The following is a 26,473-nucleotide window of genomic DNA, read 5'->3' as shown; positions in this document are numbered from 1 at the left end:
TGAAATTTCAGCTCACTTCTTGATAAGCAAGGTCCTTATGAACTTGGGGTGCTTCAAACAGTAAAGTTTAAAGCTTAATTACAAATGAGCAAATAAAGGGGCAACTTCCTCTTGGGTTGGAGGTCTTCCTCATACCAGCTGTGGAGGGGGTGTATCTATGACACCCTGAAACTCCCTTACCACAAGCAACAACATGCCAAGAGCAACAACATGCCAAGAGTTTACCCGCCAGCCTCACGCTCTGCCATTGACACACAGTCTGCCCAGCAGAAGTACAGCAAAGCTACACTGACCACTGCGTCTTTCCCCACGCCCCCCTCCCTTCTTCCACACATTAACCACAGCCATGTTGCTGGCCTGGGCAGATTTGTGCTGGGCTGCCTCTGGGGAGTTGCTGACAAACCATTTTACTAGTGTATTGGAGACTTAAAAGTCTCTTGCAAACCCAACCCAAACCTTTTGCAGCTACACATTAAGGGATTTTGTTGCAAGGATCAAGTGATGTCAAGTGCAAAAGTATGAAAGTAACTGTTATTTACTTTGAGGATTTGTAAACCTTGATACTCGGGAATTTTAGTATTTACCAGCCTGTTTACAGGAAAAGTACAAAGACCAACACCTTTAGCAACACATGCCGATTCATGTTCTTTGCCTTGTTGAATAAATTCAACACCTATTTTTCCAGGCAGAAAAGTCTGAACAAAATAACTTGTATCACTATGGATCCTGAACTGCTGTCCAGTGATCAGTTAGTTTGCAAAACCCTCTTTAAGTGCTTCCCAGCTCCTCCATTGACTCCACCGGGTTCTGCAGGTAAACGCCACCCCCGAAAGGCCCCATAAAGCCATGGTGCTTCCAACTTGCATCCAAAGCTCAGCAGTGCTCTTTTCCCCCATGCACAACCTGACGTGTGAGGTGTTATTTTCAACTCTATCAGGTTCATTACAGGCTCAGTGCCAAGCATATTGCAAACACCATAAAAAGACCTCAGCAGAATTTGGAGGTCTTTGGATCAGTTTTTGGAAACAGATTTGTACAAAGGTAGGAGGAGGAAGAAACAGTACTTACAAGAATTGTGGGATCAACAACAGAAATGCTTCAACTGAAGCTGCAAGGCTGATCGCCAATTTGCATGGCTGTGCTAAGCTTAGCAAAGGTAGGACTAGTCTCTACAAGTTGAAGACAGTAACTTCAGAGATGCCAGAAATGCTTTTGTTTATATTTGGGTGACTTCCTATGGCTGTCTAAAAGCTGGGTTCTCATCTGAACCGTCCGACCATATCCCCTCCCTCATATCTGGATACAAATATACGTTGCTGAGGAGCAATTCCTTCCCATCATTTTGGACCTCTTTTTTTAAGGTGGGAAGAACTAGAGATACCTATCAGCCTTCACTGCTGAGAAACAGAGCCTTGATAATGACTAGAGGCTAGATGCACAATTTGCAGAGGGCTAATATTAAGAAGGGAAATCCAACCTTGTGCCTTTTAGCTCACTCAGGGTTTATAGGTAAGTCAGCAGCCAGATTCAAGGGAATAGTCTTTGATGGGTGAAGGTAAAGGTGCTGGCAATCTTCTTGTCACCCCACCATTTTCCTGGTTGTTTTTGTATTTAGATTATCCTTGCTACGTAGCAACCTGGCAAACAAAGTCAGCAGTCCATGGCAATCTTGTTCAAAAAGTACATATATTTAATAATGATAACAAATACATTTTTTTCCCCCTGGAATTTCCACTACTGTATTTCAGTAAGTCCCTTCTATGGCCACTGCAGTTTGACTGTACATAGCTACTGTCTAAGCTGGATACATGGTTATGTTTTAGCAGTGTAGTACTCATATATTCTCTATAAATATAATAAAAGATTTAACATTTCTGTTTTCATTCTGATTCTTACACATATTTACTGGGTTTTCACAAAAAATACATGTCTCTTTCCTGCCTCCCCCAACCTTTTATTGGGTTCCAAATAAACCTGAGTTTGTAATTCAAGTCAGTATCTGCTATCTGTTCACAAGTCCGACACACGCAAAAGACAGGATTTTAGTGGTCTCCACTTGATAGCTTTGCAGCAAAAACATGTTCTTAGCATGAAGAAAAAGAAAATGCTTTAATGTTTTTAAAAGAAAACAAGAGCTAAAATGGACCCCTGGGAGCCACAGGTGCTCTGTACAAACAGATGACATTTTTCAATCTGAAAATGAGTAAAATTATTTTAGGGCTGTCTTTCTTATCATATTGGGATTTTTATGCATATTATTTTACAGGTAGCTTAACCACCCCAGAGGCAGGTATGTTCACTAGACGGAAGAGTACGAGATGCAAATGGACTCTTCCGTACTGAACTGATGTGTGACATCAGTGCCAAGGTGAGGGTCCCATCTGCAGGGATTAGAGGGGTGCTCTGGGCATTCACACTTTGCTGCGTTTGCCAGCAAGAATTCAAAATACTCACAGTCCCGTTACTGTTCTGTCAGTATCTGGATTAACATCCAATTTTTTTCTTGCAGATTTTGGTTTAAGGCCTGTGCTATGCTGAGAATCAGGAACATGTGCTCAGCTATGCGCTCTGCTGGGGACCTTTTCCCCTGTTCTGCTGGCCCTCCTCCCCCAGTCCCTGTGTATCTTTCGCATGAAACTGGAAGGAAAGCTTCTCAAACAGGGGTAACTCTCAGAATTTACACAGACACCAAACCAGTGGGGCCCCAAAATTGTTTGCAGAATATTGATGAAAATAGGGCTTAGATTCCTACTGATGGTCTTAAGGCAAAATCTCCAACTTCCAACAACAACCCCAAGAAGAAGACAATACCTCTGCTGCTTGAATTTTGAAATTACATTAATTGGGTGGGCAGCAGTGGGGCACACGTGGGCCAGGGCTGCTCACTTGGGAACCAGATTGGAACAAACTTCATTGAGACATCCCATACACACAAACACATATGCAAGCGCGGTACAGACAAAAGAAAAGAGTAGTCTTTGGCTAAACCTTCTAATTTATAGGAAATTGTTTGAAGACAAAAACAGAACCAAAAAAATGTTGTCAACCTCTCAGATGTATCATTTACTTAGAAAAACAAGACCGGTATGCAGAACATGGTGCCTTTTAAGAAACTTAATCTTCACCGCTCGTAACGATACCAAATTTTTGGTAACCACTGCACTACCAATCTTGCAGTATAAAATGTCATTGGTACAAGTTCATGTGTCCTTTATTAGTCTTTTTAATTCACTTCAGTCTCTCAGAAAAGCCTTCAGGTGTGTCCAGTGCTGCCCTGCTATAGCAGGCTAATGCAGCCCTGCATGTAGGCATGCCATGGAACTAGTACAGCTGCAGAAATTGGAGGTGACTGGATTGTTTAAACAGCATGTTGCAATTTGGATTACCGTTTGAAATATCCACTTGCAGACCCATCATATGAAAGAAACAAGCCCCTGGTGTGGTGAATTACCACGTGATGAAACTTGTTTTTGAATAACCGTGTTTCTTCTAGTGATGTCATTAAATCATTTTCTTTAGGAAGAAAATGATTCCATTATTAGCTATGTTATGTAATTATCTGTAAAATCTGCTTTGAATTTCAATACTCCCACTTTTTCTGAATGTTTAGATCACTCGTGTCTTTACTCAAGCTTCTACCAACTTCATCTTCTTGGCAGTGCTTGTTAGCAAGTTGACTTTGGACACAGAATCTTGAGTTTTCCCACTTGTCTAGCCATGTGAACAATGCCTGTAGCAGTACCATGTACTTGTGTGGCACAGGCAGATGGAGCACAGACAGTCTTACCACAGATCCTGGATGGGACCAGCATTCGTGACACCATGCAGATCACCTTGATGAATCAAACCGTTAATGCTCGCTGTTCTTCCAATCAACCTTACTGCAATACTAGATGAGAGCAGTGAAAATACATATTCACAGTGCTCTTTCAAGACATGTTTTACTGTACAGTCAGATGCCAAATGCTAGTATTTCTTAACAGCACAAGCAGAGCCCTTTTCTTTCAACTGTAAGAAGTAGGACAATGCCTTCCTTAAAAGCAGGCCTCTGATTTTCTATGCTGGACCACTGTGGTTTATTACATAGTGACAGTATCATGCCTGTGTCTTTCCCTTCTTGTTTGAAGTAAAAAAAGGTTAAGTCCCCGGGAACAGCAAAGCAAATCCCAGGATGTCAGACTAACACTGGCCACTGACAGCATCTGCTGCGTTGAAGGAAATCTGTGTGGGACTCATTTGCTGCAGCTGAGGCATCCTTGCTTCCAACGGCTTGTCGTTTGCCGACTGCATCGTCTGGTTCCTCTTCCGCAGCATCTGTCCGATCCCCATCATGGGGAATCTGCCTCTGCTTTTAACACAGTTGGGGCTGCCCAAGGGGTTGTTGGAAACCAGCTGAGTAGGGGACACGGCTTCTTCCTTTGTCGGATACGCTTTTTCTTCATACGTGAAAGAGACTTGGGTGGGGTGGACGGGGGATGTACTCCCTGGCTGAAAAAGCGGGGACAGTGTCCTTTCACTTGAGCTTTTGTAAGGGAAATTCATTGGTGAGCCTAAAATCCTGTACTGATGAGAGGGGGAAACCTGGTCTACTTGGTCCTCCCTGTCAACTGACTCAAAGGAGTGCACAATATTCAGGATGAGAGGAGAGTCCTTTGCCCGGCTCCCAGTGCGGGCTGGCTCCTGCTGCGGAGATTCTTGCCTCTTGAGGAGCCGAGGGGTTCTGGGGGGCGGCTGCTGGACTTCAAGGTACTCCAGGGAGCTGGAAGTGACACAGCCCGTCTTGGTTGCCAGGGGTTCGTGGAAAGGGCTTACCCCGCCACTGGAGTCTGCAAGGCAATCAGAAAAGAAGCCAGAAGAACAGATTATAGCACTGCCTTCTCTGCCTCACGGCAGGCAGAGTCTGACATCACCTTTAACAAATTTTAGAAGAGCGTGACAAATGCACTAGCTAAAACAAATGGTCGTAGGGATATACCCAGAACCTAATTCCTTGACTCTCATTCGATACTTCGTTGCTGTTTCACGGGCAATTTATCTGCCACTTTCCTCAAAGGCAGGAAGAGTGCTTAAACTGAGTGAGACATGGACATGAAATGGAAAACCACAGATGTCTTCAGCTGTTTGTATTAATTATATCCTCTAAGGCTATGTCTGAGAAATCTCACATTTCCCCTTTCTTAGCACAACTCTGCATGGTTTTTACTGTATTCCCTGACATACCTACCTAGAGACAGAGGGGACAACAGTGAGTTAATCCCTAATGTCTTTCCTTGCATTTTGGAACAAAATCTGTTCTTGGTTTCACACATGTAAATATGGAGTAGCTGCACTGGCCAGATTCAGGCTGCTACAGTTGGAACAGATTTGCTACATGGACTTCAGCAAGGACCAAATATAAATGGAACAATCTTTACAGGATTTGGACCAGTAAAACAAAACAACTTGTGGAGAAGATCTGCTTGATTTCTACAGGATGCTGGCACTCACTTATTTCAAGCTAGTCGAATGAAAACACATTTTGCTGCCTTTATGGAAAGCTATCCAAGGACCCTGCTTTGCTAGGTTCCCCCTAACTGAAATAATAGCAGACTGGCAGTTAACCACTGTCCACGAGTTCCCTTCGTCTCAAACCATCTAAAAGAGATATAAAATAATTTAGGTCTGCCAGGCCTCAGGTCACAGCCCCAAATCGCACATGTATTTCTTTTGGAAGGGATGGTCTTGGCAGGGGTCGAGACCTGAATGGATGCATGGGATGAAATCACTTGTATTGAGAGTTGTCTGGGAAAAGAAGAGCAGGCTTAATCTGACTAGTTTCTTTCCTAAACTGGTACAAATTATTTGACCCCTTCGTTTAAGAAGTGTCAAAACATGGTATCCATAAGCAGAGAAATGCTTTAGCTGAGATCTGAATGATTTTCAGGTTTCAGTTCATAAAAGCAGGAAGAAACCTAAAGAGGAAAAAAAATTAACTAGGTTTACTTCCCCCTGTGCCTCCCTCCCAGAAGAAATGACAAATTCTGAAAAAAATGAGCATTTTTAAATGTGTTTTACATTTTTCACAAAAAGTATGTTCCATTTCTGACCAGCTCCGTGACTACTGCTACCTTGCAGCAGAGGTGCCTGTGCTGCCAAACAAACACCATTTTGACTTTTTTTTTAGGTAGAACACATCAAATGATAAATAATCAAGTAATGAGAAAAAGCATAAAACCACCATGTCACCACTCTAAATAACCCCGACATCACAGTAAACATTCTACAATGCTGTATTTCCCCCCCTCTGCTCTGTACTGACTTCCCCTCCTTTAAATCCCTTATTTAACAGCCAGCTACATCACCTTCCTGCTCCTCAATGTCTTCCATCCATGTGTATGCTACCAACACCCCGTTTTCCCCACTGACTCCCCTTTTCCTCCACTCCTTTCTTCTGCCTCCTTTTGCGAGCAGCTCTCACCCATCCTTCCCAGGCTGCCTCCTACCCTGCGTGATTCATGCTCTGCTCTCCTCTGTCTTGTCTTTTCCTCTCCCTGCTAATGCTTTTCCCCCTCCTTTTGCTGCCTGAAATTTGCCGGGGTTGGTGGTCCTATCTGCATTTCCTCTCAACTGCTTATTTCCCCTTCCTCCACCATCAGCTGCTGCCCACTGCTTCTCCCAGGGATGCCACTGTTACCGGCACTCTCCTCAGGGTCCGGTTTTTCTTCACGTGCTGCCCCTTAGTCCCCTCTTAGCAAAACACATTCACCAGTAGGAAGAAGCTTGTCTACCGGCTTTGCTTTGTCAGTGATCTGGGGTGGGTGTTGATACTTTCAAAGCACCAGTGTGAAGTGCAGATGATTTTGTATAAGCACATATAAATAAGGAAAGAAAGCTTTTTTTAAAACACTGTGGGAATTCTGTCAAATAGAAACAAAAGTAAAAGTGAGGATTCATGACTGCTGAACATCGTCACAGTTTCCTCAGGATGTTTCGTTTTCAGTGTTTGACTACATTATCCAGTCCTCTTTCAGATACCACCTCCAGAGCAGACAGCGAATGCAAGCCCACAACTATTTACTAACAAACACACAACACACAAGATGCTCTCAGTAATACTGCACATGCCCACACATGCACATGCACACAGGGACACACCACAGGTACCTCTCCCACTGACCTTTCTCTGGACCTCCAGCCTTGGTGACTTTCCGGTCCTTCAGCAGAGCCTTGGTGTTCTGTATCTGTGAGATAAGACAGGAAGAAGGCTGTCTATATGAAACTGGACTTTTCTCAGTTTTCTTTGGGAGCTGACGGTGAAGAATCTCCCCTTTCTTTTCTTGCTCTTTGAGTTTTTTGTCCTTTAAGTTGCAAAACAAACAAGAACAATTTGGTTTACTTAAGGGAAGCTTAAATGACCCCCAGACTTATAAGTATGCCACTTACCGAAGCTGAATTAAATACTACGTATTTACAAGGAACTTATCCTGGCTACTCAAAATAACTAAATCTTCCATGTCTCATTTTCCTCTGATCTGTTTGACATGATTTCATGGCTCCATCTGCTCTAACATTCATGCAGTGAGAAAGTTGGTTTTGGAAAATTATAGGGAATAGGAAGCTTTCTCTTCAGAGGCCATTTGTCCTAGGAGACCTTGCTGGAGCAAGCAGATACAGGTTTATGCTCCTCCATACCTGAAATTTGCCTCCCTATTTAAGCACCTAAAAAAAGTATTTGATTTTTCTTTATTACACTTCCTCTGACGTTTGAAAAGGTGAGCTGCAAAGCTTTAAAGAAGTTTAAACTCATTGAGTCATCTATCTTCTGTCCAAACAAGATCTGGAGGAATATGGCCCTTGCTTTTACAGCATCTCTGCAACTGAACATGACATGGAGGGGGAGAAAATTACTGACCCAAGACTTCCCTGAGCCCTAACCCCTTTTCACAACAGAGAAGAATGCAAGCACATACATCCTAAAAGATAGGTTTGATCTCTAGTGATGACAGAGGAAAAACAGAACCTGGGAGCAGGACTCAGAAGAGGAATCCAATTTTCAAAGCACTGCTTTACAGTGAAAATTCATTGTGTCTTCTTTCAACATGAATCACTAGATTCTGCAAGCTGCATAATGCTATCTACCTGTCAGTGATTTCAGGGGGAGCCAAAAGTCTTATTTCATGTCAAAAAATCAGGCATCAAATTTGTAGCTTTATTTTGCTACCCCTCAAAGGATTCAAAGATCTCCTACCTTTCTGGAACAAAGCTGTGTGGTCTGGTGTGAGATGCCAGTCTTAAAGGAGTGGGGCTTTTGGTTGCTTAGGGGTTGTTTCTGTGGTCATAATTCTTATTTAAACAACATGTTTTGCTGTGTCTTATTGAAAAGTCACTGTAAGTACAAGTCTTTTTTTAAAAACGCAGGAAAGTTCCTTCACACAATTATGTGCTGAGGCCTGTATTTTGTCTGATAATTATGCACTGCCAAAGGCTCTCTTGATTTTCTTGTGAAAGTTTGTTGACATGAAGTCTATGAAAACCTTCAAATGCAAAGTAACATGCATACATGTGCGAGATGGAAAGAAAGATGCAGAAGGCAGCTTGGGGTCTCTTGGGCCACTAAATAGCTCTGGAAACATATTAAGACACCTAAGAGGAAAACAACCTGACTGCACTCATTACAATCACTCTCAGCTCGGACGGAGTCCAGCTCCATGCACAGGTGGTGTCTGGGCACCACTGGGCTCATTAACTTTTGAATTTTCAGAAGTTATGGAGTCAGAAGAAAGAGCTTCAGTGAATCATGAACTAGAGCTTTTAATTTTATACAGAAAGTGGTTAGGTGACTTAGGGGAGAGAGAACCAGAGACCCTCTGTGAGCTCCTCACTGTTTTCACCTCAGTCTCCCTTCACAAATGCTTTTTTTGTCCCCAGTCTTCTCTCCATCCATTTCTTATCTCCTCCAATTTCTTTCCCTTTAGCTAGCTAAAGCTGTCTAACACTTCCACAGAAACAAACCAATGCATTATGGAGCAGTCATCACTTTGCTTGAGTGATACTTCTTCGTCCACCTGATGTCTTTTCCCTGGCTTTTAGAGGCTGTAAATACCTTCAGCACTGAGCATTTATTCCTCCCTGACCATGCTGCGCTTGGAACAACACAACATCTGATTGGTCCTAGGCACTATCTTGGCGAGCAGTCACTACTGATGACAATGAAGTGATAACAATACCAACAACAACAACAATAATGATGATGCTGTGTGAACAACAACAACAACAATAATAATAATAATAATGATGCTGTGAGAATAACATCTTGAGACAACAGAGTCAGTGGGAGCTGTACAGTTAATTTTGAGCCCACCACACTATTTTTCCTCTGAAGGCACTGAAGCTCTGCTGCCAAGTTCAGCAGAGATTGGGCTCTACCGAGTATTATTTTTAAAGGTACTTGTGAGGATGAGGCCAAGTGGTGACTATATTAAACCTAAAGGAGCCAATCAAGACTGTTAGCAGCGTTCTGCTATTTTGGATAGGTGAAGGAATGATTTGCATGTCAGTTGCTGCAGCATCTGTCAGAACGCAGGACATTTCAATGCTGCAATACTTTTAGCCTAGTGGTTCAAGAGCCAAGCTGCAGGTCCTCACCATCATCTGTGCTTCCGACTTTGCCTTCAAACTGCTGTTACGTTTTCTAAGTTTCAGTAACACAGTCATGTCATACAATTAAAGCACCCACAAAAAAGAGAATTCACATATCCAGTGTTAGCAATTAATTAGTTCGTGATGGATTAATGTTGCAAATAGTCTTACAAGTATTTTTAAAACTTACTAACGTGTTTCTCTTAGATGATTGTGAGAGGGGAAACGACCAAAATTCTAAACTCCCAATGTGCCACATATTATTATATTTTAAAAGGAGAGATAGATTTCCTTCAGGGGAGTTATAAAAGTTCACTCTGTACTGTGCACAGCCATGTAATGGCATGCTGTCACACAATGCAGGAGTTGTACCGGTATGTTATACTTGAATAGGTTTGGCATTACATCATCCTCTGCTATTTCCTGTCCTGACCTCGACCCGAAAACTTACTCTTAGTCCCAGCAATGGATTGAAAGGAAGATAAAGGGTATTTACCTTGGCCATTTCTGAAATGGTGATAAGACCATTAAAAAATTGCAAATTCCCTGAGTCTGAGCCCATTAGCTACCCTGCAGGAGGCACGTATCCCCAGTGCTGGTCCCCTGAATTTGCTGGAGGGATGGCCACTCATCACCTGAGGCCTCTCCAACAAGAAGAAAGAGATGGAGAGAGACAGACTGCTGTCTCCCTCCTCCCTGTGCTGCCCATCTGCCCTGAGCACTACAACGAAATCAGCCTGCGAAACAGTCTGGTTACTTCCTACCAACAGCAGTTCCTGGCACCCTCAGCCCTGGCGCACTGATCCCACCACCCCAGGTTAAGAAACCTAATGGAGAAGAGGGTCTGGGCACAACCACTGCCCTGTGCCCGGCTGCCTGCCCCAGCAGCAGTGCTGCTGGCAGGCAGGCTCCCGCCTGAGGCAAAGTCCGTATTTCAGTCGCTGGAGTGAGGTGGAAGAAATTCAGCTGACTGCTGAAGCTGAAGCTGACCAGCTCTCCTCTCCCTGCTATTCCCATGGCAACGCACAGCTCCACTCTCTGTGCAGTGGCTGCCTAGGGACCAGTGAGTGCCTCCCAGTTCCCCTCTGGAAATGGGGGATGATAAAGGGACTCTGTCTGCAGCTCATGAACCTGCCTGAGCTTACAAAATCCCTACTCCTGAGTCCCACTGGCACCCACTGATCCCAGTGGCATAAGCTAGACACTACCAGGTCTGTGTTCCCGTCCACATAAAGGCACTTTAGGAGATGCCTACCATCGTTAAAAATAGCAGTAGCATCCCAGGGTCTGTATTCACCCACATGTGCTGCTTTAGCTGTCCTAGTACAGGTAAAGGTAACACAATTGCCTTGCATAAATACAGGTAAAGCAATATAAAACATGCTTTATACTCAGCTAGGCCCAGGCAGAAAGATAATATACTGTATTATTATTGCAGTGTCTGCACCGTGATTGCATCAAGGTAACTATTTCAAGAAAGAAATGACACTCCCTCATCCTCTAAATAACTACATTTGGACTAACTCTGAGTGCAGGAGAGGCTTTGGAGAGAGCCTTTATCCCTAAGTATGCCTACAAACCAAACTGGGGTCATACAGTGGTGTTTACTAATATGTTTAACTAACATACTGTCAGTTTTCAATTATCCTTAGGGAAGTCAAACATTGGTTCTGCTCTAGGGGTGTGGAGATTTCAGGACCACCACCGAAACAGACCACGCATTTCTTTCTTGGCTACATGCAGGTAGTAGCAGGCTGGCCTTGCTGCAGACTCCCCTGCGCGGGGTGGGTGCACAGAAGCTGGCTCCCCGTCACCATGCAGAGAAGTGACTCCAGCAGCTGGAGGAAGCTGCCTGGAGAGTGTCAGGATGCACCATGCAACATCTACAGCATTCACCTCCAGGGACCTGCCTGTGTTCCCAGGGGCAGGTTGTCCTGCAATAGCTTGAAGTAAGCTGTCAAAGAGCATTTTGAAATATTATATTCATTGAATCGACCCACTGCTGACATATTTAAGTAAGGTGGGTTTTGATTTATGTAAGAAAAGAATGATAAACACTTTGCCCTGATATTTCCATCTGGCTTGCAGTTCAACTTGTCTTGCAGTCTTTAGTATAAACAAAACCAGCCATGATACAATTTTGCCCCTGAAATTAGATCATCAGTCCAGTGCTGAAGCGTAGCTTTTGAAATAGGTAGACTCTTCAAGAATACTGCTCTTCATGTTGGTAGGTAAGAATTGCACAACTCGTATTACTCTTGTAATTTTAGGGCTTGGCAAAGAATCAGCCAGGGAAGAAAAATCCAGCCATGAGAAGACTCCCATTATCTGAAATGTGTTCTCTTAATACAAACTACCTTCTCGATTTGCAGGCAAAAAGACTGGAGACCGACAGAGCAAAAGGTAACCTGGTTAAATCCTTTCTTCGGCCAAGGGAATTCCCTCACAATGCAGTGGGCTAGCTCTGCATCACTTCTAAGAAGTAAAAAACACGAATCTGGGTACAGTTTTGTGCTAATACAGTTCTATAATTTCTGGTAGTCAAGCCAGGGTTGGCCCAGCACACCAGGAAAGCCAGGTGACCAGGGAGGGTCACCCTGGGTGTTACTCAGCTCTCTGCCCTACACCACCAAGGTCTTGAGACTCAAGGCAGTTATGGTCTTCTTACACCACCAGCAACTTGCACCCCAGAATGAAACTACAGAGCCTCCTGAAAATGTTTGCATTATTTTGCTAAACAGAGCATTTTAAACTTTATTTTCTTCATAAAGCTGAAAGTCACATTTACACTTTCACCTTAGGGGGTTGATATTTGTTCCTTCAAAGAGAAATTGAGGAGATTATTTGTCCCACACAGGCAAGACCACAGGTGTTTTTTTTTTCTCTGCAGGTCCAGAAACCCATTGCCTTAATCACAATCACCAAGGATCCTCAAATTCAGTCTGCTTTCAAAGTACCTTAATGAGCTTCAATGACCTTTACCTCATAGGAGTCTTTATTTGCCTTGTATTTTTCTATCTGGTATAGTTGATTCTTGTGGCAAATATTGTCCTGGCCTTCCGACTTCTGTGGAGAGAGAAACACAGAAAAGTAAAGTATGTAAAAAGAGAAAAATAACATTCAGTTACTGCTTGATGGACCGTATCCGCTCTTGGAATTCAGTGGGGGTTACATCTTACGGAGATGGTGAATTTGGTCCATTACATTTTAAATATCATTGTTGGCATCATCATTAAAACAAGCTTGCTAAAAGAACTGAGAAAAGAAAAAAACTAATAACCTGTTGACAGATTGGAAGGCCGTTGGGGATAATTTCTGTAAGAAGCAAACACATTAAGAAAACTCCATACAACCCACCCTCCTGCTCGTGCAGTCACACAGGAGCCTACAGGCCCTCAACTAGTTATGACTCCTCACCAGAGCACAGGCAGCTGTGTGGAGAGGCCAAGGGTAGAGAGTGCACAGCCTGTCTTTTTGCACTGTGCCCATCCTAGCACTCCAGCAAGTATCCTGCAAAATGTGGCCTGAGAGCTCAGCTCCCTGGGATGTAGAAGGATGGGTGACATGTGGCAGCAGACTCCTGCCCTAGAAAAAGCTGCTGTGCAAACCCATCAGCAGTGTTTCTGACCCCCAAGCCACACTCAGGGGCCAGAAAGGTCGGCAGGACACTAGGGGACTTTATATTCACGTTCTTCTGCATGTAAAAATTTCAGCTAAGTTTTCACTTAAAAACTAAATACAATCTTAATAGCTCTTAGGCTTCCTCTTGATTTGCTGAATCAAATTACATTGTGTTACTGATATTTAAAGCAGTAGAATTATCTCAACATACAGACACAGTACGCCACAAGTAAGGCTCTACATGGCAAGTTTGCTTTCTGTACAGTAATTGCCTAGCTGGAGGGGATCTCCTATGGAAAGAGGGACTTGTGAGACATAAAGCCTATCAGCAGTTACCTCTGCAACCTGGAGAACTCTTATCTGAAATATCAGTTTGCAAGGAATACTTCCCCTTCATGGTTACTGCTACAAAATTAGAAAAACAAGAACCTTGGGGTAAAGCCTTGAGATGAAATGCCACAATCAGGGAAAATTTTTGCACTCTTTTTACCCTCCTCACCCACTTGTCCAAAGAACCGGCATCAAGCAGTACTTACCCTAAGGCTTGCCAAGTAGCGCTCCAGCTTCTTATTAAGTAGAAAGTAGATGGCAAGTGTGTGACTCGCTCTGTTTGAGAGCACAGTGTTGATGACGTCGCTGTTCTTGTAGCCGAGCTTCTCGGTCATATGGAGCAGCACGCTTTGGCTGAGGTCCTCAAGGTGAATCCTGCACAGAGAGAGAGGCAGAGCACACCCTTCATATCATCCTCCCAGTGGCAGAACCTTGGCAACCATGGGGAATGTGGCAGAGTGTAAAGAAGATGCCTGAAAGGCTCAGTAACGTGGCAGTGATTAGCTCCCTCCTCCTGTGAGCAGGCATGAGAAGGGCAGACTCTTTGGGAACCATGGGCACTGCAGGAAGCCATGATAGCTGATCGAACAGCACTCTTCCCACCATGTCCTACCGTGATGCAAAATGGCACCGTGATGCTCAGGATGCCAACATATGTTACCCTACATCTGATCAGTGAAGACCATCAAGATCATCTGGTTGGTTTTGAAGGAAAAGAGGTAAAATCCAACTCAGGCAGCTACATTTGGCTTTCTGAAATTACTCTTTCCTTGTAATCAAACACCACTGCACTCAGCTTCACCTCTTACCTGTTACACAATAGTCATTCACTAAGCAGCTAGGGAATTTCATGCCGGAGAAGGGGGACGTACAGGGAGGGTTATGACAGCAGCTCTCAAAATGGGAACACTGGTGCTATACTCATGTCAGCTAAAACCACAAGACATGTTTATGTATGTGCTCTTCTATAAAGTCTATACCAGACTCAGCCAAGGCAAGACATGGAGTACAGCAGCCTTGTGGAAATGGCGAAGCATCTTCTCAGTCTAAGTTAAAACAAGATTTTCCAAAGAACCCTGCTCCTATTTAGACCTCTAAATGAACTGGCCAGCTTCCTAGATGTACACATCAACTCCCATCCATTTCCAAAGAAATGCTGGGTTTCATTCAGTTTCTAAAGGATATTCCTTGCTCCTAATATCAAGCCTAATATCCAGCTAGGGCAACTTAGGGAAGCTTAGGTTGTGGGATTTTTTATAACCTGCCTTCTGCCTTCGAAAGGACAATTCTCCACCTTTCCCACTCCTGCCCTGATGTCCCCCTGTCCTGTGCACCTGTGATGCAAGGAATGCCTGGACAGCAGTCTGGTCTGACACAGAGGACTTAGACAAGATGTAAAACATCTCAAATAACTCTTTTCCTTTATCTGGCAAGCTTATTAACATTCATTCTGCAGCTAAGGATTAGGCGCTTTTTAAATTAAAAAGTAAATCTTACCTTGGCCATTGCACATTAAAGCATCTGGACAGCAAAAGAAATTCAAACAATTTCTACTTACAGTGCTCAACAAAATGGGTAATTTTTGCTTGCCTTCGGGGAATTTCTTTAATAAAAGCAAACTTATAAAAAGCCTGGGAGAATATTCTCCTGAAAATGCAGTTTCTTCCATTCTTCCACCTTATCTTCACGCTCTCCCCTTTCCTACCATGTTCCTGTCTTGGGAATAATGGCTGTTATCCCCAAAATGGTGGAAGAGCACTGCAAGAACATAACACAGCTTCTTGCTTGTGCTGATTAAGAGAGGGAGTGTTTCTCTGCAAATTCAGTAGGGGACTTTTCAGAACTGTTTTGACACATCTTACCCATATCTGCATACTATCAAAAACTTGGAGAAGCTGTTGAAGCTGGCTTTAGCGGTACTTTCTGAGGCAAGCTCAAAAGGAGTCAGGACATGTCTTTAAATATTTTAGACTTTATAGACTATTTCCCCTATAAGGCTCTGGTATGATAAAGTCTAGGTAGGTCAAGCTTGGGGCATCAACTAACTAAACTAAAGAAATATTATCCAAAAAATGAAGTGAAAGAAAGAATCTGTATGGCTTTTATCCTTTACAGTGTCACATAAAATCTGGGTTCAGATTTCTTTTGTTTTCAGAACAAATGAGGAGAAAAGCAGTACAATGAGAAAGAAGGAAAGAAAGAAAGAAAGAAAGAAAGAAAGAAAGAAAGAAAGAGAAAGAAAGAACGAACTGGTTTTTTTTTTCAACAGCAAAGCATAGCATTCCACATTGATGTTTCCTTTAAAAGTGCTTATAATAGGAAAGGATTATTATCATCACCATATACACATATATGCATGAGCAAACATATGCCCTATCTATAGTTTGGTACTGCATTTTCTTCTCTTCTTCCATTTGATTCGTCTTTAGAAGGGAATGATTAATGGGTACTCCATAAATAAAAAGCATTGCACAGCTTTCTATCTAATAGCCTGACAACTGCAAGCTAGGAATTAAAAAATAGAGGCATGAAAATGTACCTACAAATGCAAAAGAATTGTGAAAGCACATTCAAGCCCTATTCCTGTCTTTTTTCCTCTTTTCTGCAGATAAGACACACACAGCAAGAGCATTAAATTACCCATACAGCTCTCAGTTATACTTACATTCACTTAACAGATGCCACGTTTAGTAGATTGATTAGACTCATTATGACAGTGATTTCATTAGCTTAATGACTCATTTAGTTTACACTTGTTTTCCCTTTCTTTACCATATAATGTTCATGTGTACCATACTTCAGTACGGTCCAATGCACCATAGAAACTCAGATTTCCTTTTGTTGGACAGCATACTACACAAATTAACTCAACTGCCCTTAAATTTGGGCCAGTAATGGCAAGATAATGGGTCTGCCTGTTCTCATTCTTATTCCTGGTGAAACAATTGTTCACAGGGGCCATCTTTATATTCTGTCCACGTAGGTCTGGGGATTGCAGGCAGCTGGCCTCACATTTGCCCTCCCTGTTTCTCATGATGCCTCCAGGCATCCAAGCTGCTCAATGTCTACCCAACCATATTCTGAGAGTGAGAGACCTATTATTCTCCTCAGGTCAAAGAACTGCATAGAGTGATTCTCCACGATGCAGTACTTCAAAGTTAAGACACTACCTTTGGACGGGGAAATGCTTGCTGCTAAATTACGGCATCTCTGTTGCCTGTCAATACAGAGGGAAAAGGGAGGTGACTCAGGTAGGAGCCTGGACTGTGTGGGCTATGACCCATAAGCCAGCCAACAGCAACGTCAAAGGCAAAGGTCTCCAAAAATTCCTAAAGGCTGTCCTGAGATTCAGGGCTCAGACTGATTTCCTGTGCCCAGGTCTCAGCATGATCAAGCAGTGGCAGCGCTCGTCACCTGTTTCAGCAGTAAGAGAGTGGTGCTGCAGTTGTCTCTCAGCCCCACAGGGTTTGGACCCACAGCTCTGAAACACACCCTGTTTCCCTGGCTAGTGGTGGACAGAGGGGAAAACAGGTGGGAGACACTTTGACAAGCAAAGCTGTGACCTGAATGCTGAAGGCTGGCTGTATGCAAGGCTTGGGCATGCCTATGGGACCAAGTCCTTAGGACACCGACACAAAGAGGTGGCCTGGCTGGTGAACACGAAATCATTTTTGGGTGAAGGACAGTGGTTCAGATGGTCAGAGAGAAGTAAATTGCCACGCCCCTAGGCAGACACTACATCTGACATCTGACAACTGAGTAAACTGTAGGGGGGAAGTCAGGATCTTCCCTTGGGGACTCTCCTCTTAGCAAGTTAGGACAGAAATTCTGGGGCACTATCAAATTTTAAGCATGAAAATTAGGCTTTATGTTGCCGTCTTTGCCTCAGTCTTACTTAGGATCTTGGTCTGCAAGCTACTAACTCCTACAGTGAATCTTCCGCAGGTTCTAGATTGTGTATGAGACACAGCTGGAGGGCTTTGATACAGGAAGAAGGTTTTATCTGATCAAACACAGACATATTTCTAAGTGAGTGACCCAAGGCTCCATTTACAGTCACTGGAGAGGAACTTGGATCTCCTGGGCACAACGTCATCCTATTGCAGAATCAAAAAGAAGTCAGATGAATCATTCTGTAAAAAGGGCCCTTATTTCTCTCCACTGACTGTAATGAGAGCCCAGGCTGGCTGGCTCATGTGTCAACTCTACACTGCACATGTCTAGAGTCAAGCAAGATTATTTCTAACCAAAGTGGACCACAAGTATCTTTCTTCTCTTTTCATAGATGGATGTTTGACTGGACATGAGATTTGTTCTCTGTTTGCATTTAATCATGCATTCAGCACTGCACAGGTATTCGAGATCAACAACCAACAAAGCAAGATCATTCAATTCTGACCTTTCTCACCAGAGTTTGCATATTTACTTAATCTACTGAACCTCATGTATGTATCACAAATAGGCATAGCCTCTATTGGAAAGGTAGATTGGCTGTGACTGACAAACAAGGAGATCAGAGCTACCTGTCACACATACCCATTCCAAGGTCTGGAGTCAATTAACCATATGATCTGTACCCCAGGCCACACTGCAAATAATGCATCATATGCAAATAATGCATCGTATGCCACCTTCTAATTTAAGGTGGTTTTGACCATTTCAAGCAACACATATTCAATGGACAATCCTAACCACTTTTAGGATAGAGTCACAAAAGCAATCCCAGAAAATGCACCGGGATGCTGTCACATGAATGGAACTGAAACATCAGAGCTGTTTTAACATATATATTGTTTTATATACATTATATACGTATATATATTATATGTGTTTTAACATATATAATGTGTATACACCATGGCAGGCTTTCTCCACTCTTCTGCACAGTACCTGTTTGGATATGTGACATTAGGTGGTGCTCTTCCAGGGTAGTTCTCATTAAGCCATCGATTTGCAAGTGCCTGCTGGATGTTTGGTCTTTTTGCAGGATCTGGCTCTAGTAGTAATCGTAGAAAGTTTATGGCCGCTGTGAAGAAATTAAGAAAAAAACCAATAGCTACATCATCTGCTTTATGACTTAACACAGTAGTTGAGTTACTACAGGTGTGTAGCCTGACCATGAGTAAACTAAAAAGGAACATTTTCCTTATGGTATGCTCTAATGTCCTTGAGAAAAAGGAAAAACTGATAACAGATTAGTAAGTAAAATAAACAATGATTTATAGTCACAATGATTTATAGAGTCATAAAGGAGAGGAGAAAAAGCACCTTTTGTTTCAGAGCTTGTTTGAAGTTTCTGAGCAGGTTAGCCAAAACTTAATTTTTGTATGAGGACAAGAGGTTGGAGTCAGATTGGAAGCAAATCAATCAATCTGTGTTTAAAGTAGAAGGAGATGAACTGGGGATAAGTGGAGGAGAGGGATGCAGAGCTGGGAGGGAAGAGATGGAGAACTCAGCTGCCTTTGATATTCTAAGGACAGATTCTCTCCTGGTTTCCATCCAACCTACAGTCAGTTGCAGGAGATTTTAGCCAAATTAAAAGAGTACAGTAAAATTAATGGGCTTTATTCTGTATTCAAATACTGAACCTTCAACTTTAGTGACATTCAACCAACCCTCGAGATTTTGTGGCAACAACCCTCAAAAGTAATTTCCTAGTATTTTTAAGTCATGTGCTTCTTATATGGTTAGGAGCAATGAAATCAAGCTTAAAGACTCACAGGAACTCTCTAGCTGAGCTGAAAACAGAATGTGTTTTAACTAGATCTGGTCTTTATCCTCAAATTACCAGGGCTCCATTCAGTTTATCAGCTACAATATTAAAGAGTTAACTATGTCCTCTACAATTCCCTGCATGAAAAATAAAAAAATCTAATTCTGGGAAAACCAAGATCAGAATGATTTTGTAGATGAAATACAGTCAAGTGAGATGATGCCAAATGAGTCCTGAATGAAGTCAACGGCAAGCATGAGGCAGAAGTCATGGCTGTGGCACAACTTTCTCCGGGTCAGATGGACAGGACCTTGGAGCTTTTTTCCACCTTCTTCCACAGCAGAGCTGCAGTTCCCATCCTACGCTCTCCTGAACATGTCATGCCTAATTACAAGCTTACAAGGTGCTGTGGGCAGTGGCAGCACAGGACCACTGTGGCATGGGATGGTGTCCTCTGGGATGTGTCTTCTGGGTAAGCTGCAGTACAGCCTTGCCAACATAGCTACTTCAGCTCAGTGCAGGCAAACCTCTTAAAGGCTTGTGTTACGAAGCAGATCAAACTGGATGTGCTAATGCCTCAGTGCTAGAAAACTGTGAAATTATGGGCCAGTCTTCCCATTCAGCTTTACAGGCATTTGACCTCACCACCACAGCATGCTGGCTCAGCGCCGCGCCATCCTATACTCTGAAGCAGAGCAGCCGTGACATGTCTTCTCCACCAGCAATACAGTGAAACCCTCATGAATCCCTGTTCCCACATGCAATTTAAGGAGAATAATATGTAATATGTCTGCTGGTGAGGCCACGATGTCCTCCTCATCTGAAAAGGGCATAAAAGTTAACCTAGGCACAGCATCCCTGCTCTTCACAGGTTCTCTTCTATGAGACTGCTGCTCTCCCTCTTGTTTGCCTGGCTGTGCTCCCAGGCATTTTTATCTCCAAAAGCACACCTGCATCACCCCCCACCTGCAGCATGGGACAGGACAGCTAGGCTGACATGCCAGGGCAGGGCAGTGGATGAGGAAGGAAGGTTTTCTCCTCAAATAAATCAGCTTGGGTAACTCCTGTGCTCAACAGCCTGCAAAAAGCAAGTATCAGATGGAGAGGGCCCTGAGAGGCTCTCCATTTCAATGCAGGCCTACCATCAAGAAGCTTATATGTGGAAGAGAGAGAGTTATGATTATGTATTTACTAGTTCAGCTAAGTCTCGGATGGGTTTTTTCTAAGCTCTCTCTTCACAAATCACTGATTTTTGTGAGATACTTTACTTAAACTTTCCCAATATTTTTGTTATTTTCCTAAAACAGCAGTACTGTGGAAGCAGCAGAAAAAGTCTACATCCATGTTCATAAACCTGAGTGCCCCCCTGTCATGCCTCTCAGGCACAGAACCCCCCATTATGGCAAACAACAAACCCCTCATTCTTTCATTTTATCTCCTATGTCTCCAATACTTCCCCCATCTCTGTGTTAAAAGCCGCATGCATCCCATGGGCTCAGAGCAAACTAAATAACCCCTCCCCAAACCAACACACTCCCCCTCCATCACCACCACTCTCGGTCCCCAAACCATCTAATGTCTCCTTGAAAATCTTACCTTTTTTCACCCCTTGGCAAAAGGCAAACTATATAAGCTTGTGAAGCACCACAGAGATCATTAGATCCCAACCCCAATAAATTAATTCTGGAGAGAAGATCCCCCCTGGGAGGCTCCCTGGCCAGCTGGACCTGGGTGACATGGAGGAGATGAGTAACAGCACCTTGGCTGATTTGAGCTGTCAGACAGTACAAGGAGGAGAGAAGCCTTTTCCAGTTAGCCACGTGGCTGTGGGACAGCAAAATCAGTCCCTCAGGGAGCAAATACAAAGCTGCCCAATCGATTTTTGGACCCACTGTGTCTGAAGCCATTTTCCCTGTTGCACCAAGTAGGCTGGCAAACAAAGGGTGATGTGAACCACCCCACCAGGGCTGCGTTACCTGAGGCCTCCTTCACAAGGAGATGAGCTGGAGGACAGCACTCATCTGATTAAATGGTGAACTGCACTTGGTGGAATTTTGTTCCCATGGTGTAATTTCTGGGCAAACATTGTTCTTTTGACAAATGAGAGACCAACATCATGAAAAACTACATTTTCCTCTTAATTTCCTTGATTATACTGAGCCCAGTAATGACCAGAAATAGAGTGCACTTCAGGTGGGGATTACAAGACCTCTGTTGTCTCCATGTTCCTTGGCATGAATGAAACCAACTCAGTGTCTTGTTCACACTGTGAGAGTGTGCCTGGTTATAATCAGGTATATGGGTATCGCTTACAAAACCAGCCAGAGGAAATGCAATGAGGTCATTTCGCAAGCCATGGGCGAGCTCCACCTAATAAAATTCTTCCTCCAAACTACAGGCATGGATAGACGACATCTTTTCTCCTCATCTCCACTTCTCTGTTTCAGAAGGAAGACCATAAGCATATGGAAGTGGTAAATTGAGGAAAAAAAAAAGGAACATGTGCAAGGTGAATACCAACTTCCTGAGCAACTGAACTCTGCTCACCTAAAATCAATAATCAGATAGCTGGTTGTTTAAGAAGCTTAATGAAAAACAGTTTCCTAAATGGGAAAATCAAACACTAATTCCAAACTTTCCCTGTTGCTACACAGTTCCTTTGGGCACTCACGGTCACCCAACGTTTAACTAACACAGGTAAAAGATACTCTTACTTAGTGATGACCGGCTGCTTTTATGATGGCACTGTGTGTTCAGTAACTGTGAAATTAAATACTGAAAGACAACATACTGAACAAGTAAAACATACTCCTGCAAAAAATCTCTATATGTGAATTTACAGAAAAAGAAAACCTGATTAAAGAAAAACATCCATAAACCTAAGAAGTTAATGAACACAACAATTCGCAGAGCAGAGGAGCAGAGTTTCTACCTGCTGACCCAAAGCCTAACTGTGGCAAGAACAAATGTCATCTTAAATCACAGACTGCCATGTCAGTGAACATGCAAGGCCGCTGACTTAGATCAAGAACCAATGTGTTCCTTTGTTCAGTGAGTAAACATTAACATATTTAAATCTATTCCATTAATTTGCCATCATGTCTGAAAGTTCAAGTTGCTGTAGTTCTCACAGGATAAACAAAACACCTTTCTCACCAGAGACCATAGTGTCAGTGAGCTACAAATGCTACAGAGACACATTCGTGGGAAAATTTGATCTCCGTTATAAAATGATAGGATGAATGAAACAGTAAAATGAAACCTGTCAAGAGTAATGTTATCTTTTTTGCTACCGAAGGTCTGGTCTTCTACAGGCCTTTTGTGGGTGATTTAGCCTTTAACACATGAGTTGTCCCAGTGAAGTCAGTGAAATCTCCCACTTAAAGATAACTGAAAGAAAAAAATCATTGGGGAAACAGTCCATTGGTTCAAAGACACTGCATAGCCATCGTATAACTGCTCTTTAGCAGTAAAAACTCACTCTAGGAGTTAAATTTTTTGCCAAACTTGAAAAATGTTTACTATGATATGAAAGTCCCTGAATTCAAGAATAACTTTGCAATTGATGCAGCATTTGGCATCTAGATCAGTACAGCACAATGCAGTCAGTATAAGGTCTCTTTTAATTTACTCTGTGGGGCTTTAGAGCGTGTGCTAGAACATTAAAATAGCCATTTTGTGCAACTGAATCCTAACGGGAAGTCTCTGAAATGGAAATACCAAACACTCTAATTGCGTCAAATAGACAGCAAGACTTGCAGCATCCCAGCTCACTTGTAAACCTACCACTTTACAACATGCCAGCAATATGAACTGCTGGCAGGAAAAGTGTCCTTCATAAAGATGCTGAGTGAACAAGGACCAACATACTCCACTTGATCCATGGATAACCTGTGTGAGAGAACCCTTAACTACCTACTTCTTCCATATGCAGGTAAATCTGTACTTGGAGAATTCACCTTGTGACAAAATTTCCGAGGGCTTTTTCTTATACCCTGTAACAATGGGTGTCATCCTTTAGTGTACTGGGTGAAAATGTACGCTCTGTAACCCTTTTTCTATTAGCAATCTTTTAATTTTATTGAATGTCCCTTGTAAATAGGCTGCCAGATAAGGAGAACAGAAGCTGTCCATGAACAACAAATTTAGCATACAAAAATAAAACCCAACTACAAAACAGAATTTGCTCCAAATGCTGAGAACAGTCTTGCTATAAGCTGAAAAATGATTCTGTTGCCTAGTGACATGGCTTTGAAGCAGGAATTAATATTTCTAATACTAATACATCAACAATTTTGCATTTTGTGAACACACAAAGGTTATCACAGGTCACTGTACCAAAATAACTTTCTGTGTGCATGTCATTATTCCATAATAAATGCAAGGTCATTCATCGTTCAACCCTAGTCAGGATAATGCCCAAGAATCTGTTATTCCAAAATAATGTGTTCATGCACCCATACCCTATGCTAAAATCATCTGAATGTGCAAAACTGACCAACTACTCTACAAAAGCAATTTCAGAGAATATCACGTTTGTTCTCTCATATTCAGCACAACTTGTCACTTCTTCAGCTTACACACAGGAGTTAAAGCAAAAGGAGTTACATTTCAGCAACTCCCGCAGATCTTTTGGAGGCTAAAATGAGAAAAAGGGTATTTTTCACAATTAGCATGCCATCTTGGTAGCATGATTCACAATCCAGAATTCAATGCAATGGTTCTGACCGACTGGCTATGAACAGGTCCCAGATTACCTGTAGAGAGCTGGGTGGGAAAAGGGTTCATTTCTTTGTCCACCATTTTCTGGTACAAAGCTCTCAAGCTGAATGGCTCCACGGTAAAAGGTAATGTTCCAGTCAACATTGCATACATGTTCACCCCACTAAAAAAACAGAGAAAAATAAAACAAAATGATCAGGAACAAGAGAAAACAGGCTTAGATTTTAGTGACTGCACTTCATCTTTAATGTCTGACAGGTACTAAAACAGACCAGAAAAAGCTCTCTCTTCTGTTGTACACAACAACTTGGGTAAGAATTCCCAGAGGTTTGCTCATGGAGGGTCACATGATGTGTAGGACATAAGCTGGGCACCACAGAACCAAGCCCAGCTCTCAGGCAACTTCTTGGCCAAACGCCACACCATAATTAAGTCTCTCCTCAGGCTGCATAAACATGCTGCTTTTGAAGGCCTTGTCCTGGTGCTGCTCTGGGTATGGAATGTCTGTCTGCACCAACGGAGGCATATCAGGTTCTGGTTCAGCACCCAAAGGTGACCTCCACGGCCTCTGGTGCAGCCCAAAGATCAGATGTGAACAACTACATTTTTCGGAGCAGAAAACTTAATGCTTGTTTATGCCCAGTGAAGTCAGTGTTGAAAAGCGGGTTGGGCACTCTTGTTCTTTTTCCTCTTAAAAGGGCTTTAAATTCAATTTGACTGGAATTCCTCCCTTTTGGGAATTTGCTTTCCCAGTCTGCTGAATACATGTATGTGAACAGAAAGAAACTAAACCAGTGCGCTATCATGAACTGTGATCACAGACACCATTTGTTCAGCTATAAGGAAGGGTAGGAGTTTAAGATTTTTTTTTTAATTGAAAAAAAGAACAGGACATTACTACTGGAGAAGTTTAAATGGTTTACAAATATGACTGTGCTCTGTTTGACTGCGTTTTTCAGGGCTTGTACTCTCAGCCTTGATGTGGATGGATGTCCCACTACTGGAGTGAGAAATTCAGCACCCATACAATGCTTTAGCTGCGGGTGTCCTCAAGAGGACAGACTGCAAAATAAGCTTCAGCAGGGGAAGTTACAAAGAACCTTAAGGAGCAACAAGGTACCCACGAGATCAAACTGAGAGATGAATTTGGCCCAGGCCCTAGTCTCATATATAAACAAAGGTCAGTGTAACAGTACTTATACATTTTCCAAGCATTCCAAATACTTCAACTTTGGAATTGTACTAATTCTGTTATTTCATTGAAATTTATTCAAGTGCTATTATCCCCACTTAGTGAGGACAAATCTATCGATACCAAAGCAAAAGCTAAAACTCAACTGACTTCAGCTAATTCCTCTCCAGGACTGGCAAGGATAATTGACACCATGCCCATGGCCAACAGGAGGGTAGCGGGAGCTGCACAGTCTAAAACAGTACTGCAGATAAATTCATTGACTGCAAAACATCTTTCTGGCTTAATCTACCTCTGGCACCGGGGACTTCTGTCTGTTCTTTTGGCTGAACACTAGTAAGCTCACAAAGGCTCACAAGTTTTCTGGCCATTTTTATTTTCCCTTTAACGACTGTGCTTTCAAAGTGATGACCTGAAGATTTCACATTTCTTGTCAAACTTGACTGTGGATATAGTGCATGGAGCTCACATGAATGCCTGAGGATCCTTTGGGGAAACCTAAAAAAGCTGTTGGTCCTCTTGTGCCAGAACCATGTCTTTTACTATGTCTGAACATCACTGATCAACAGTTGTGCTTTACTGCAATCTCTCCATGCTGTATGTTCTAACAATCTATATGCAGGTACATAAAGATCTATTTCAAAACAAGATATCTGTGCAACATAGCTCACAGAGTCATACTAATTAAACAGATTTTCTTGCTCAGAGTAGCCAAATACATGAATAACGTTTCTCATTTGAGCAATGGGTAACGATGACAGTAATAACAATTATAAACTAGAGAAGTAACTCACATGGACCAAACGTCTATTTTGGGCCCGTATTTTTTCCTTGCCAGAAGTTCAGGGGCTGCATATGCTGGGCTCCCACACTGGGTGCTGAATGGATCAGAATAACCCAAGATGCCTGCACAGTTGCTCAATCCAAAGTCTGTGAAAGGCACAGAGTTATGAAAGAGACAGATACAGTAAAACCACGCTAGAACACAAGGGAAAAAAAAGCACATTTTTTCCAAAAGCAGAGCAATGAACTGCCTAAGAAAAAAAAATCATCCACATGCAAAAATTTTATATAATTTGTTTCTCTGCGGTACTAAATAACCAGAGATTTCCACAAACAGTAAAAAAGTCTTAGAATATGCACAGCCATCAATTTCATACACAAAGCAACTACATTTCACTGGAAACTGTATGACAACAACTGGAGTTGAGCTTGACCCAGGCACTACGTGATGTGCACGGGGCAGAAAACCCCCTCAGGCTGTCGTGGATTCCATA

The 26,473-nt window shown here is 42.7% G+C and overlaps 1 protein-coding gene across 4 annotated transcripts in view; it reads right to left on the bottom strand.

Moving 5' to 3' along the window:
* Positions 1-1,643: 1,643 nt before the first annotated feature.
* Positions 1,644-26,473, bottom strand: part of HUNK (hormonally up-regulated Neu-associated kinase) — a 59,632-nt gene continuing 34,802 nt past the window's right edge. Inside the window, exons 4-12 of one of the 4 annotated variants that reach the window (XM_074902816.1) lie at positions 25,991-26,126; positions 24,040-24,167; positions 18,460-18,595; positions 13,776-13,944; positions 12,601-12,684; positions 10,247-10,260; positions 9,017-9,044; positions 7,157-7,337; positions 1,644-4,826 (exon numbers count right to left, since the gene is read on the bottom strand). In XM_074902816.1, coding sequence (XP_074758917.1) covers positions 4,180-4,826; positions 7,157-7,337; positions 9,017-9,044; positions 10,247-10,260; positions 12,601-12,684; positions 13,776-13,944; positions 18,460-18,595; positions 24,040-24,167; positions 25,991-26,126 — 1,523 coding nt within the window. In that variant the 3' untranslated portion in view covers positions 1,644-4,179. The remainder of the gene's footprint in view (positions 4,827-7,156; positions 7,338-9,016; positions 9,045-10,246; positions 10,261-12,600; positions 12,685-13,775; positions 13,945-18,459; positions 18,596-24,039; positions 24,168-25,990; positions 26,127-26,473) is intronic. The other 3 variants (XM_074902807.1, XM_074902827.1, XM_074902836.1) reach the window with 3 other exon arrangements.

The sequence above is a fragment of the Athene noctua genome, chromosome 1 (assembly GCF_965140245.1).
Source record: "Athene noctua chromosome 1, bAthNoc1.hap1.1, whole genome shotgun sequence".
In the NCBI taxonomy this organism is placed as follows: Eukaryota; Metazoa; Chordata; class Aves; order Strigiformes; family Strigidae; genus Athene; species Athene noctua.
Note: the sequence above shows the minus strand (reverse complement) of the source record. Positions and strands in the feature narration are given on the sequence as shown.